This window comes from Moschus berezovskii, chromosome 14 (genome assembly GCF_049115385.1).
Source record: "Moschus berezovskii isolate FMDL1 chromosome 14, NW_MosBer_1.0, whole genome shotgun sequence".
In the NCBI taxonomy this organism is placed as follows: Eukaryota; Metazoa; Chordata; class Mammalia; order Artiodactyla; family Moschidae; genus Moschus; species Moschus berezovskii.
The window spans coordinates 55,226,681-55,238,989 of NC_142473.1; the positions used below are offsets into that span (position 1 = coordinate 55,226,681).

The window sequence follows — 12,309 nt, forward strand, 5'->3', positions numbered from 1 at the left end:
ACATGGTTACTAATACGTGGCAGAGCTGGGTTCTTAATAGCAACAATAATCTCAGCAACTTCACTTCTTACCAGATAATGTGTGTTCAGTGCTCTATCTGCATTATCTTACAACAGATTTTAAGGCAGCTACTAATTCTTTTTCCCATTTTAGGGAAAAGACGCTTAGAAAGAAGTCAAGTAACTTGTCCAAGAGCCACACCTGTAAACAGCAGAGACAGGATATACAGGTGTACTGAACCGAAGTCCATTACAGCACACTATTAAGCCTTGAATAGTCAGCATAATTCCCAAAGGTCCCACAGTGAAAAGTGAAGTTGCTCAGTCGTGTACGACTCTTTGTGACCTCATGGACTATAGCCTACCAGGCTCCTCCATCCATGGGATTTTCCAGGCAAGAATACTAGAGTGGGTTGCCATTTCCTTCTCCGGGAGATCTTCCCAACCCAGGGATTGAACCCAGGTCTCCTGCATTGTAGGCAGACACTTTACCATCTGAGCCACCAGGGAAATCCAAAGGTCCCATAGAGGTAAACGACATTCAACTTCGGGCGTGTGGTCAAGACTGTGGCCCTGACTTCCCGAAGCAGAGAGCTACCTTGTCCTGCAGGGCTGTGCTGAGCTCCTTCTCCAGATGCGCCTGCTTATCCATCCACTCCTGAGTGGCCCTGCTGTGCTCTTCTGTCACTTCATTGAGGGCCCCCTGGAGTTGCTGCAAGTGACTGGCAAACTCCCGCAGCTGAGACAGACAAGAGGGAACCCCCGTTACCCACAGTCAAAACTGCCAGAACCACTGCTGTCTGCCTGCTGAACTCCAGGGTCTGGACGACTTCTGTTACCCTTCCAGCCCTCCTCAAGCCAAATGCAACTAATCGCATCTCTAACGCAGGACTACTAATCAAAATTTACGGTCCCTGGCAGTAGCCAATTAAGGAATGAGGACATTCTCCTCAACCCTCTGGGGGAATTGTCCAGACCAACTCAGCTGCCCTGGGCTTCCAGGTGCAGACCAGAAACCCCAACTCTCACCTTAAAGGAAAGGTCCCCATTCTCCTCAGAGAGCTGGTTAATTCTGCGATCCATCTGGCTCTTCTCTGTCCTCAGGTCCTGGCACTGCTTCAGAGTTTCGTGGAGTCGCACAGTGAGGCTGCGAGGGAGGGGCGCAGTGAGGAAGAAGCACATGGCCGCTGTGCCAGGTGCAGAAGGACAGCAGGAGAACCATACCTCTCGTTCTTGCCACGCAGCTCCTCCAGTTCCCTGGGTTCTAGCGGGCTGGCTGCCTGCTTCTCGTTGAGCTGAGCCAGGCGATCAATGCGCTGCTGCATCATGGCTATCTGCGCATCTGCCCCGGAGGAGAGGAGAGGACTCAACCCAAGACGGAGGGGAGGAGGGAGAGGGCAGCTGGTCCAGGGAAAGAAGGAGCGGGGCATGGATAGCACCGGCTTCCAGGAGGTCAGCCAATGAGCCCAGGGCTGAGCTCAGCTCCCGGGCCAGCAGAGGAGACAACACAGGAGGCAGAAGGGCCACATCTCAGACAAGCCCAGCACCTTCCTAGATGAAAATCCCAAATGCCACCCATCCACACACATCCGCCAGTGAGCCAGGTACCTACCCTTCTCGGTGAGGAGCTTGCGGTTCTCAGCCAACTCCAGCTCCAGCTCGTCTCGATTGTTTCTCTCATCTGCAAGCTGCTTCTTTAGCCGCCTCATCTGGAACTGTGGGGTCTGCAAGATGTCACCCATGGGGGAGGCTGGAGAGCCCGAGAGGAAGCTGGGGAAGGAGACGGCCCAGAGGCCGCGGTCAGAGCCCAAGACACAAGGGTGGAAGCAACCAGCAGGCACAGGCGGGGGCGGGCTCTGCGGGTGAGCCCCAAATCCCGGGCTCTGTCTGCAGTGCTACCTCGTGCTTTATGACAAGACCTGAGAAAGCTTCCCTTCTTTCTTCAAGTCTTAATTTCTCTATGCCTCCCCACCCCCCATAGCTGCAAAAGGAGGGCATTCTCTTTGCCTTTACAGAACTGTACTAAGAAAAGGGACTTTAGCCTAGTCTTCAAGAAAGCAAGAAATCCTATAAACAGGGACCAGTCTTTGACAGGCCTTTTGCCCAGGACAGATCCCAACCAAGTCCCCCACTGATCCTGACGTAGGGGAGGACGTCACAGGTCTGTAAGATACTTCAAGCTCTCTGATGACTCAGGGGCTGGTCAACAGTTTGGCCCCTTGGAGGCAGGGATCTGAGCGCTGGGTGTCAAGGGCCTCCCATCCTGGGAGAAGAGGCCCAGCACATACTTGTTCCCGCTGGAAGAGGCAACTTTCTGTAGCTCTAGGAAGTGAACCTCCCTCTTGGCTTGGTGGCTGGGTGGGGACAGCTCTTCAGAGATGGTGCTGGAACGGGGGGAAGGGACAGGAGCTGGAGTGGAAGGAGCAGAAAAGCCACAGAGAAGTCAGTAAGAGGTGGACAGATTTGCATCTTTATGCTATTTGAGAACTTGCCTTAGTGGGGATGAATCCAGACACTTATATGTCAGCTGCAGAGGAAGGCTGGGCAGAGCTTGAAGCCTGGGTTCTGGGTTATCCAGCAGTCAGTGCCCTAAGCCAAAGTATAGGGCTTCCCTGCTCAGACTCTGTACTCAAGACACCCGACCAAGTGCTCACGCTTTTCCCCTCAAGCTGACCCTGAGCAGACTTCCTCTCAGTCCCAGTGGCCTCTCAAGTGAGAGCCAGCAGCCTCCTCGCTGAAACCCTCATTCTGAAATCGTGCACTGCCAGCATGACTTCTTTCTCAAAATCTCCTCTTCCCTTGACTTTCATGGCAACCTTCACAAGGCCCTCCTACCTCTAACACCCAGGCTCCCTTTCCCTCACCTGCTCCTTCCTCTCCCACCCGCCTGCCCGCCAAGCCCAGAGTTCTGATGGGGCCTGCGTGCTCTGCCCACAGTGCCCAAGGCTTCAGTGGCCATCCATATATATACCAACGTGCAAGCCCACAGCCTGGCCCAGAGCCCTCTCCTGCATTCTACACTCACATCTGCAACATCTCCACCTGAAGTTGCTCATGGGGAACCTGAACACAAGGAACACCAAATTCAGTGTCTGGGTGAATGTGCCGAGACCCCCCACCAGACTACCTGTCATCGTTACATGTCTCTTCCCAACAGGCAGCACTCTCGCTCTTTCTACTGTACTTCCAGCAAGATGCCTGGCAGATTCAGTACCTCCCTGTTCTAGCACTTTTTCCTCATCATACGTTCTGGTTTATGTATGTGCCTTCCCACCTAGAACACGAGCAATATGTAAGGAACAATAGTTTTCTAAGACTGTACTCCCAGCTTCTAAGTCAAGAGCAATGACTATTTAAACAATAAAAAACAAAACAAGAATGTATGTGTGGGTGGTGGGGTAAACCAGGAGAACCGACAGCAGACATGATCACTTACAAATGTCCTGCTGAGCTGCTGCCAGGCACGAGGAGGAGCTCTGTGGGAACTGGGATGAGGGCAACATGGCCAGAAGTCATGTCACTGCACATTCCACATGTTTCCTAAGCACCTACTCTGTGCCCTGTGTTGGAGCAAACCCCCAGAACTTCCCGACAACTCAGGATCCCAGCAGTCCCCAGCTCAGAAAAGATAGGATCATCAGGAATGGCCCCTACTTACCTTTCTGCAAGAAGCTCTCCAAGTCTTCATTCAGGTTGAGTCCATCCTCATGGTCCAGCACAAATTTGAGAATGACGGCTAACTCAGCCTGGGTCACAGACAGAGAAAGAGCATCACTGAGGCATTCGGGAGGCCTGCAGGGATGGAGGGCACCATCCTGGAGGTGCTCTCAGGGTCTGCTGGAACCCATCCCTGCCCTCAGAGCCCCAAGGTCCAATCCAGAATGTTCCATCAGAGACGTTCCACTCTACTTGTCCCCAGCCCCTCATTTCCCCCAAAGATGCAACCAGGGTCAGACAGAGGTCCAAACTGACTTCACTCCTGACCATGAGATGGGAACAGGTAAGCAAAGCAATCCATTCAGAAAGCTTTTACACACAACTCTGTCGGCCCCTCCCAGCTGGCCCTCACTGCCGTTCTCTGTCTGAATGAAAACACCTTCGGGGCTCATGCAGGGCTTAACTACCAGCTCAGCTGTAAAATCTTGCCTTCGCTGTCTGAATTCCAAAGCTACAGAGTTGATCTAACTTCCCTGGCCATTTTCCTTATTCCTTTAGAATTTCTTTCTACCTGGGCTATGATCAGCTTAGAGCAGAGAAAATGTTAAAGGAAGGAAGGAGCCACTTGTTCCTCCCACAGCATTACAACCCCAACCTGTGACAAGCCACGAGCTAAGTGAGTATGGAATGGGGTGAACTCAACACTTCTACCACTACGTGAAAGGCCACCGCTCTCCGGACACTGCCCCGCCAGTCACTGACATTACCCTCCCTGGTATCCCACCTGCTGCTGCTCTGGGAATCAAAGCACAGCTGCTCATGCAGGAAGCAAGGACAACATCGGGACCCGCGAGGCAGGTAGTTCCCTCTCTCATGGAGCAGAGGCACCAACTGCCCTTCACTTAGGGACCATGCAGAGGAGGGGAGGGGGTAACCACTCTGAGCTAGACTGTCACGATAGACAAAGACATCCTCACTGATCCATCCTGCTAGAGGAAATGAGGGTGAAATGGAGTGACAGTCTGTGTAAAACACCCACTTAAACATACAGAAGCACATACATGAAGGAAGAATAATTTCTATGTATTATCCAAACACAGTTCAGGTACAGTTAAACATATGTACGTGAAAATGCCCTGGAAGTATATCCTTTAAAAGTTAGCAGTTATTGCTAAAATGCGATTACTAGCAACTGTTATTTCCTTCTTTGTTTCTTGGTATTTTCCAGACTTTTTATAATGAATGGCTATAACTACTATAACATAATTTTTAAAAAGAACAATGTATGTTGTTTAGAGAAAAACAGCTGGGATGGGGTGAAACAAGGGCAAGCCTGTTGTGTGGGATGGAGGCACAGGGCTTACCTGAATCTTGTATTCAAACTGTTCCCAGTCCCTGAGACTCCTGGAGCTCATGGAGGAGTGGTACAGAAGCAGCATGATCATCTAGAAGCCAAGCAGGAGTGGTCACCGAGCAGGGCTGTCTCTCTTCTCAGTCCCCAACCCCTGCCCTGTTTTGGGGACTCTGAGTTCTTCTAAGACTCTCTGAAAGCTCCCAGAATTCAGTAGCCCCAGGCCACTGCCCTTAACTGTATCAGGAAACACTTTTCTTTTTTTAAAAAAAGTATTTATTTAACTGGGGGCTAATTACTTTACAATACTGCGGTGGTTTTTGCCATATTGACATGAATCAGCCATGGGTGTACATGTGTCACCCGTCCTGAAACCCCTCCCACCTCTCCCCACCCCATCCCTCTTGATCGAGGATTCAGTGCTCACTGTGCAAAAAGCCGGGAGCCAGAATCCCTGCACTCATGGAACCCAGGCTATGACACCTAAGGCATCCTCCATATGCCAGCACCCAGAAACAGAAGGGGGAGTAAACTGGACTGAGCTAAAAAGAAAAATACGACAACAGCCAGCTAAGGCCTGACTCTTGCCAGGTGTCCACAGAGGCCACAGTAATGGTCCAGTAAACCTCTTTGTCATTCAGTTCAGTTCAGTTCCTAAGTCGTGTCTGGCTCTGCGACCCCAAGAATCACAGCATGCCAGGCCTCCCTGTCCATCACCAACTCCCGGCGTTCACTCAAACTCATGTCCACAGAGTCGGTGATGCCATCCAGCCATCTCATTCTCTGTCGTCCCCTTCTCCTCCCGCCCCCAACCTTTATATTAAAAAGCAGAGACATTACTTTGCCAACAAAGGTCCGTCTAGTCAAGGCTATGGTTTTTCCCGTGGTCATCGGAGAAGGCAATGGCAAGCCACTCCAGTACTCTTGCCTAGAAAATCCCATGGATGGAGGAGCCTGGTAGGCTGCAGTCCGTGGGGTCGCTAGGGGTCGGACACGACTGAGCGACTTCACTTTCACTTTTCACTTTCACACATTGGAGAAGGAAATGGCAACCCACTCCAGTGTTCTCGCCTGGAGAATCCCAGGGACGGGGGAGCCTGGTGGGCTTCCGTCTATGGGGTCACACAGAGTCGGACACGACTGAAGTGACTTAGCAGCATGTATGGATGTGAGAGTTGGACTGTGAAGAAAGCTGATCGCCGAAGAATCGATGCTTTTGAACTGTGGTGTTGGAGAAGACTCTTGAGAGTCCCTTATACTGCAAGGAGATCCAACCAGTCCATTCTAAAGGAGATCAATCCTGGGTGTTCATTGGAAGGACTGATGCTAAAGCTGAAACTCCAATACTTTGGCCACCTTTTTGTCATTAGGATGGGCTAAAATCCTTGGCTGAATCAAGCCTCAGCTAGGTGGCTGCCTGGACCTACCACCAACCTCCACAAGGCTCAGAAATAAAGCCCCACCACTTCTGGGTTGAGAGAAGGCCCCTCCGGTTCCACCTTCTCAACCAGTTTCGTTTTCCACAGGTACCTTCGCTAGTTCCAGCTCTGAGCCCTCCATGACCTTCTGTACTGACACCAGGCATTCTGGAGAAGAGGGATGTTTTCGGTTTTCTGTAATGACAACAACGTAGAAAGTAAGGTGAATTTCCTGGGAACCATCCCTGAGATAATCAGAACACCTTGCAGTCAGAGAAGCAGAATGGCTGGTGTGGCCAGGAGATGACATGCACATTTCCACCTGAAGTTAGTTCTATCCTGGGCAGTTCAGGGACAGTTCAAGAAGAAAACAGGCTGGGAATTCACAGCAGATCTGGGGCCTGACATAGCACTCACCCACCCACACACCAACTCCCCCCTCAGCACCAGAGGATGAGCCCAGAGATTCCAGGTCACTGCAGAGTCTCCTTCCAACTGAGGGTGCAGAGGAAGCCTGCCTACAGCTGAGTCAGACCAGGGTTGGGGGGGATACCTGATTCTTATGCTGCCAGGGGGGCTGGGCTCAATTACTAATACCCTGCTTTATCTTAATCCATCATCATCTTTCTTATAAGCCTCTTGAGGTGGGGATGGCAGAAAGCTCCTGGGTCAAAGATGAGAACTCTGTGTCCATAGCTATATGGGGGAAGTGACTGACAAGCACTGTGCTAGAAGCTCTGAGTGCATGTGTGCTCAGCTTTTCAGTTGCATCTGACTCTTTTTGACCCTATGGACTGTAGCCCACCAGGTTCTTCTGTACATGGGATTCTCCAGGCAAGAATACTGGAGTGGTTGCTATGCCTTCCTCCAGGGGATCTTCCTGACGCAGGGACTGAACCTGCATCTCTTATGTCTCACTGCATTGGCAGGCAGTTTCTCTACTGCTAGCGCCACCGGGGAAGCCCATTAGAAGCTTTGCATGTGCCCTTATTTACTCTGCACGTCAATCTTAAGAACAATTATTAATCATCTTCATTTTACAGACAGGGAACCCATGTCCAGAAAGGTCGCACAAACAGTAGAGTAGAAGGGCAAGACCTTAATCTTACCCTGCCTGTGCCCCTATACCTATCACTTAAGCAATTAATTTAGGGTTACCATGGGAAACTGTTCTCCCAGCAAGGGGAAGAAGGTAACATGGATCTTTCTGTCTCCTTGCAGTGGAAGGAATAGGAACCCAAGGTGATTGAGTCCCCAGAATAAACCCCCTGGCTCTACCTGGATCCCAGACTCATACTCTGGGACTGCAGGGATACTCTCCCCCAACTGGTACAGGTCAGACCCAGAAAAGCCACCCTGGCCATACTCATCTCGGTGGCACACAGTGGGCAGCCTCAAGCCTCAGCCCCTCCCGACACCCGAGACCTGGTTCTTCTGGCCACCCGAGCCCCAGGAAGCAGCCCCTTTCCAGCCAGGAAAAAAGGTGCTTACTCTGCAGAAAACTGCACACAAACTCCAGTCTCTCCGGCACCGGCCGCTGCAGGATTTGCTGCCCCTCATCAGTGCCAAGGCTAGAAAAAGAACAAGTGTTAGAACCAGAGTACTTGGCCAGCCTTCCCTCCTGGCTACTGCATTACCTACCACCTTCCCATCCCTTCAGGCTGGGTCTCTGTTGGATCTGACGGAGAACCAGGCCAGGTGCTGGAGGCAGGGGAGAAGACACCAAGATACCACTTACCCAGAAGGAACTGTGTGGTGGCTGAGAAGTGGGGACTTGAGGCCTGAGGCCCTCCTGGAAAAGATGGCACTCTGCCACCCCATTTGTGAATATGGAAAAGCTCTGTGGGAAGCGGGCTGAGAGGCAATGGAGGCAGCACAGATGGATGGGAAGTTGGGGTCAATAGTCCAGGATGGCTCAAGTGTAAAAGGTCAGGACGCCTGGGAACACGTGACAAGAGGACAAGTGCAGGAGGACTATGTACACAGCTACAGTGAGAGAGGACTATGGAAATGGGAAATCCGATCCAAGACTCAAAGAGCAGGGGGAACGAGGCTCTGAAGTGGCACGGCAAAGTTCAACACTCACGAGGCTAAAGGTGGAGGTGGCCTCGGAGGGGCCAGGCCAAGGAACAGTCATTCTTGATCTGTGACCTTCCCGGCGCTGGTTTAAGTGGAAAGGTGAGCAAAGTGTGAAAAGCAAGGACAGCAGGGAGCAGCAGGGGGCGCTCTCATACAGGCCTGGCCCCAGCCCCTTTGGCTAAGTGCAGTTTCATTTTCAGAAGTGACTACCCTCATTTAAAAGTTGACTTTTCTATCAAGGCTACAGCTGCAGATACTGATTAAAAGGCCTCTTGTCTTCAGATGCCACATCTCCAGGTTTCAATCAGCTTTCCAGAGGGCAGGGCAGACTTGAGAATCCCCCTGCAAAGCACAGAAGCATCCCAGCCAAGACTGGGAGTTACTCCCTCCAGCTCCTGAGTGATTACAAAGGCTTCTTCCAAGGGAACCCCCACAAGCAGCACTCTGGGTAGCTGGTCTGTGATTAGGGACACCTACAAACTCCTTCAGAGATGCTAATCTCCTCACAGACTCCCAAAAGAGCCATCCTCCCTACCCATCCACAATTTGGAATGTTGTGACTCTTTCTTTACCTCATCACAGAGTAGTAATTTACCTAAGTGTATTCCATTTGATAAAAAAAAAAAAAAAAAAACACGGTACTTCAGTTAAATGTTTGAGAAATACTGGGTTAAACCCAACTGAACATTTTCTAAAATAGGCATTATTTCCTAATCATATCCGACCACAAAACCCATTTTTTTCCCACTGAGCCCCTGAGATAGTAGTTGCATGGAACATGCTTTGGAAAACGCTGGTCCTGGGGAAACACAGCCCGTTCTTTAAGAAGACTGCATTCAAGTCTCATCTCTGGCAGGAAGCCAAACAGAACCACTGCTAGTCATGTCTCCCCCTCCTCCTCAGGCATTCCTACAACACTCACAGACCCACGCACATCATTTATAAGTGAGCTGAAAGATAGGAATATAGCAGGTGCTGAGTACGTATGGGCTGACTGACCGATGAGGAATGCTTTTAACTGGGATGAGCAGAGGTCAACATCAGTAAGGCAAATTAAGTTTTCTGGGAAAATGCCTCCACTGAACTTTGATTTGCAAGCCTCACAGATATCAAAGGGGTGGGATAGCCTATTTGGTGCAGGCTATTCACACACAGAAAAATGGAGAAACTTGTCAGATGGGTTGACTCTAATTTTCTGAGAGAGAAAGCCAAGTGGCCAAGGAACAAGCATTTGTTCAATTCCCACAGATTCTATCTGCTGCCAACCCAGCCCTCCTCCACTGTCTTTCCTGAGAACCAGGTGTCTGATTTCTGTTAGCAACAGTAGAAGCATCACAAACGAGTCAGCCAGAACACATTCACCAATAACGTTTTCCCAAAGAAAGTTGGTCAGTATCGCCCTGTATCTGTGGTGAAGATGAGGATTAACCTGGGATTTCAACAGCACTTCCATCCAACACACACACACATTCTCTCCCCACTGCTACTCTTCTCCCCACCTGTCGCTTCTAATCTAAAGCTCAGGCAGCACCTTAGAAAGTAACTTGGAAAATGGGCATCTTGAATTTTTGACCTGCCTTATGCAAATTTCCCACTGGGTTATGAACTTACAGTGGCTAAACCAAGGATATACATCCTTACCCCTGGACACATCTACTGCTCTTGTCATCAGGCAAGGAAATTTATCTCCTCAAAAGCAAAAGCTTGATCCACCCATGCTGCACACTATTATCTGTTACAATGAGGGAAGTCATACCTGACTGCCTCTTCTTTGGTGATGTTAAAATTAAACTGTACGTTAGGTATTGCCAGCCTAATGGTTTTACTGGCCATTGATGTTAGTTGCCTAGATCTACTACTTTCATTAGGGTTTGCAGAATGGTTACGAGTTACATTATGAGTTACAAAATGCTGACTTACAGGTGGTACACAACTCCATCTATAAAGTATCCTTGAAAAAAATCTTAAGCTAATTAAATTTAGATCTAATTACCAGTTTATAGGCAACAAGGGGAAGAACAAGTTAAGCAGTACCATGATGACGCAACTAACAAAGGTCAGAATTTAGGAAAGTCTATAAGATCCAAAAAAAAAGAGTGGGGTGAAGAGGCAGAAACGAGTAAGAAACAAGACTGGAGGGAAGAGATGGGCCCCTGATGAAAGCTCTGAACACCCCAACTGACATTTTTAGATTTCAGTCTCTTGACAATGAAGAGTTGCTGAGGTCCATGACCTCAGCACAGTTTTGAAAGCAGGATGGAGGAAGGTCCTGAGATCACACTACTGGGATATCCAGGACTACGGATAGGTTAGAGAAGAATGAAGTCATAAGGGTCCGGTGTCCAGAATGAGGCAGCGGAAGGGATGTGAGAAATCTCCTGAAAGGACAAACTGAGAAGATGGTGACATTAGAAATCAGTGCCCAGGGGAGGGGAGAAATCAAAATGATGTTGAAATGTCCTCTGTCTGGGTAACCGGGAAAGAAAATGGTGTTGTTCAGGAACTCCCTGGCAGTCCAGTGGTTAGGGCTCAGCACTTTCACTACCAGGGCCCGGATTCCATCCCTGATCAGGGAACTAAGATCCCACAATCCATGAGGTGCAACCAAAAGAAAAGAAAATGGCAGTGTCTGTACCAAAATAAGAAATACAGTGGCTTCCTTCACTAAGGCAGGTGGGCCAGTTAGAACCACAGGGACCTTTAAGAAATCAAATTAGACATCTCATTATCAATATAAATCTCAAAAGATTAAAAAAACAAAAAACCCACTCTAGCAAACACATCTGTTGTGGGGGCACTCAGCCCCACTTGAATATCAACTATATGTTCATTCACTCATTTTCACCTAACAAACATTAATTAAAATCTAATCACTGCAAAGTCCTAAGTTAGGTGTAGAGGACCTGAAGATGAATTAGACCCAGACCTTGCCTTTGACAAGCTCAGTTCTACCTTGTTTCCCTGTCAATGAGCTGCTGCCTATAAATGCAGCCAACCTGCTTCACAGAGATGTTGAATTCCTGACACCAGTTCCCACATGGTGTGTGTGGATACAGTGCATACAGGTCCATGCGTGCTCAGTCGTGTCTGACTCTTTGTGAACCCATGGACTATAGCCCGCCAGGCTCCTCTCTCCATGGCATTTCCCAGGCAAGAAGACTGGAGTGGGTTGCCATTTCCTCCTCAGGAGATCTTCCTGGCCCAGGGATCAAACCTGTGTTTCTTGCATTGCAGATTATCACTGAGCCACATGGGAAGTCTCAACACTTCAGATCTTGGTCTGGGGGACTCAGCATCTATTGTGCTTTCCTTTAAACTGGGAAAGTTGGTCCTCTCCACTGTCCCCCCAGTTCTTTACATCAAGGTTTGCCTATACTTTTGCCCATAGCACAAAGAAGTAAAAGGCCAGTCAGTTTGCCCTTCATAATTCCTTAAAGTTGAGGGTACAGGAGACAAGATGAACCATATGAGCTTTAAAAAGATAAATATAGGTTATGGCTTGACCCATCTTTGCTGGGTTCCAAAAAGGTGAGACAAGAGGAGGAGGCCCCACTCCACTCATTTCTCAGATAACTGTGAAGCTCAAAGGAAATGTGCTAAAGACACATGTATAAAATGAAGAGACCTAAACTGAGATCCTGGCTACATGAAAGCAGCTTATCAAATGCTAACTGGCCTCAGAGAGTGAGTTAAATGAGGTGGGTGAAAGTCCCCAAAATGCTCTAATGGGTTGAAAGGCATAAATCTGTGCAGGGCTAACGAGTTAATAGATTTTTAGGTGCTGCTTCTTTCTCTCAAGTTTATG

The 12,309-nt window shown here is 49.3% G+C and overlaps 1 protein-coding gene across 7 annotated transcripts in view; it reads right to left on the reverse strand.

Moving 5' to 3' along the window:
- NUMA1 (nuclear mitotic apparatus protein 1) overlaps positions 1 to 12,309 on the reverse strand; it is a 73,584-nt gene that overhangs the window by 13,772 nt on the left and 47,503 nt on the right. For all 7 annotated transcript variants that reach the window (XM_055423575.2, XM_055423577.2, XM_055423571.2 and 4 more), the window contains exons 4-12: positions 7,917 to 7,996; positions 6,538 to 6,620; positions 5,021 to 5,101; positions 3,658 to 3,745; positions 2,288 to 2,408; positions 1,612 to 1,769; positions 1,224 to 1,341; positions 1,029 to 1,146; positions 598 to 738 (exon numbers count right to left, since the gene is read on the reverse strand). In XM_055423575.2, the coding sequence (XP_055279550.2) occupies positions 598 to 738; positions 1,029 to 1,146; positions 1,224 to 1,341; positions 1,612 to 1,769; positions 2,288 to 2,408; positions 3,658 to 3,745; positions 5,021 to 5,101; positions 6,538 to 6,620; positions 7,917 to 7,996 (988 nt within the window). The remainder of the gene's footprint in view (positions 1 to 597; positions 739 to 1,028; positions 1,147 to 1,223; positions 1,342 to 1,611; positions 1,770 to 2,287; positions 2,409 to 3,657; positions 3,746 to 5,020; positions 5,102 to 6,537; positions 6,621 to 7,916; positions 7,997 to 12,309) is intronic.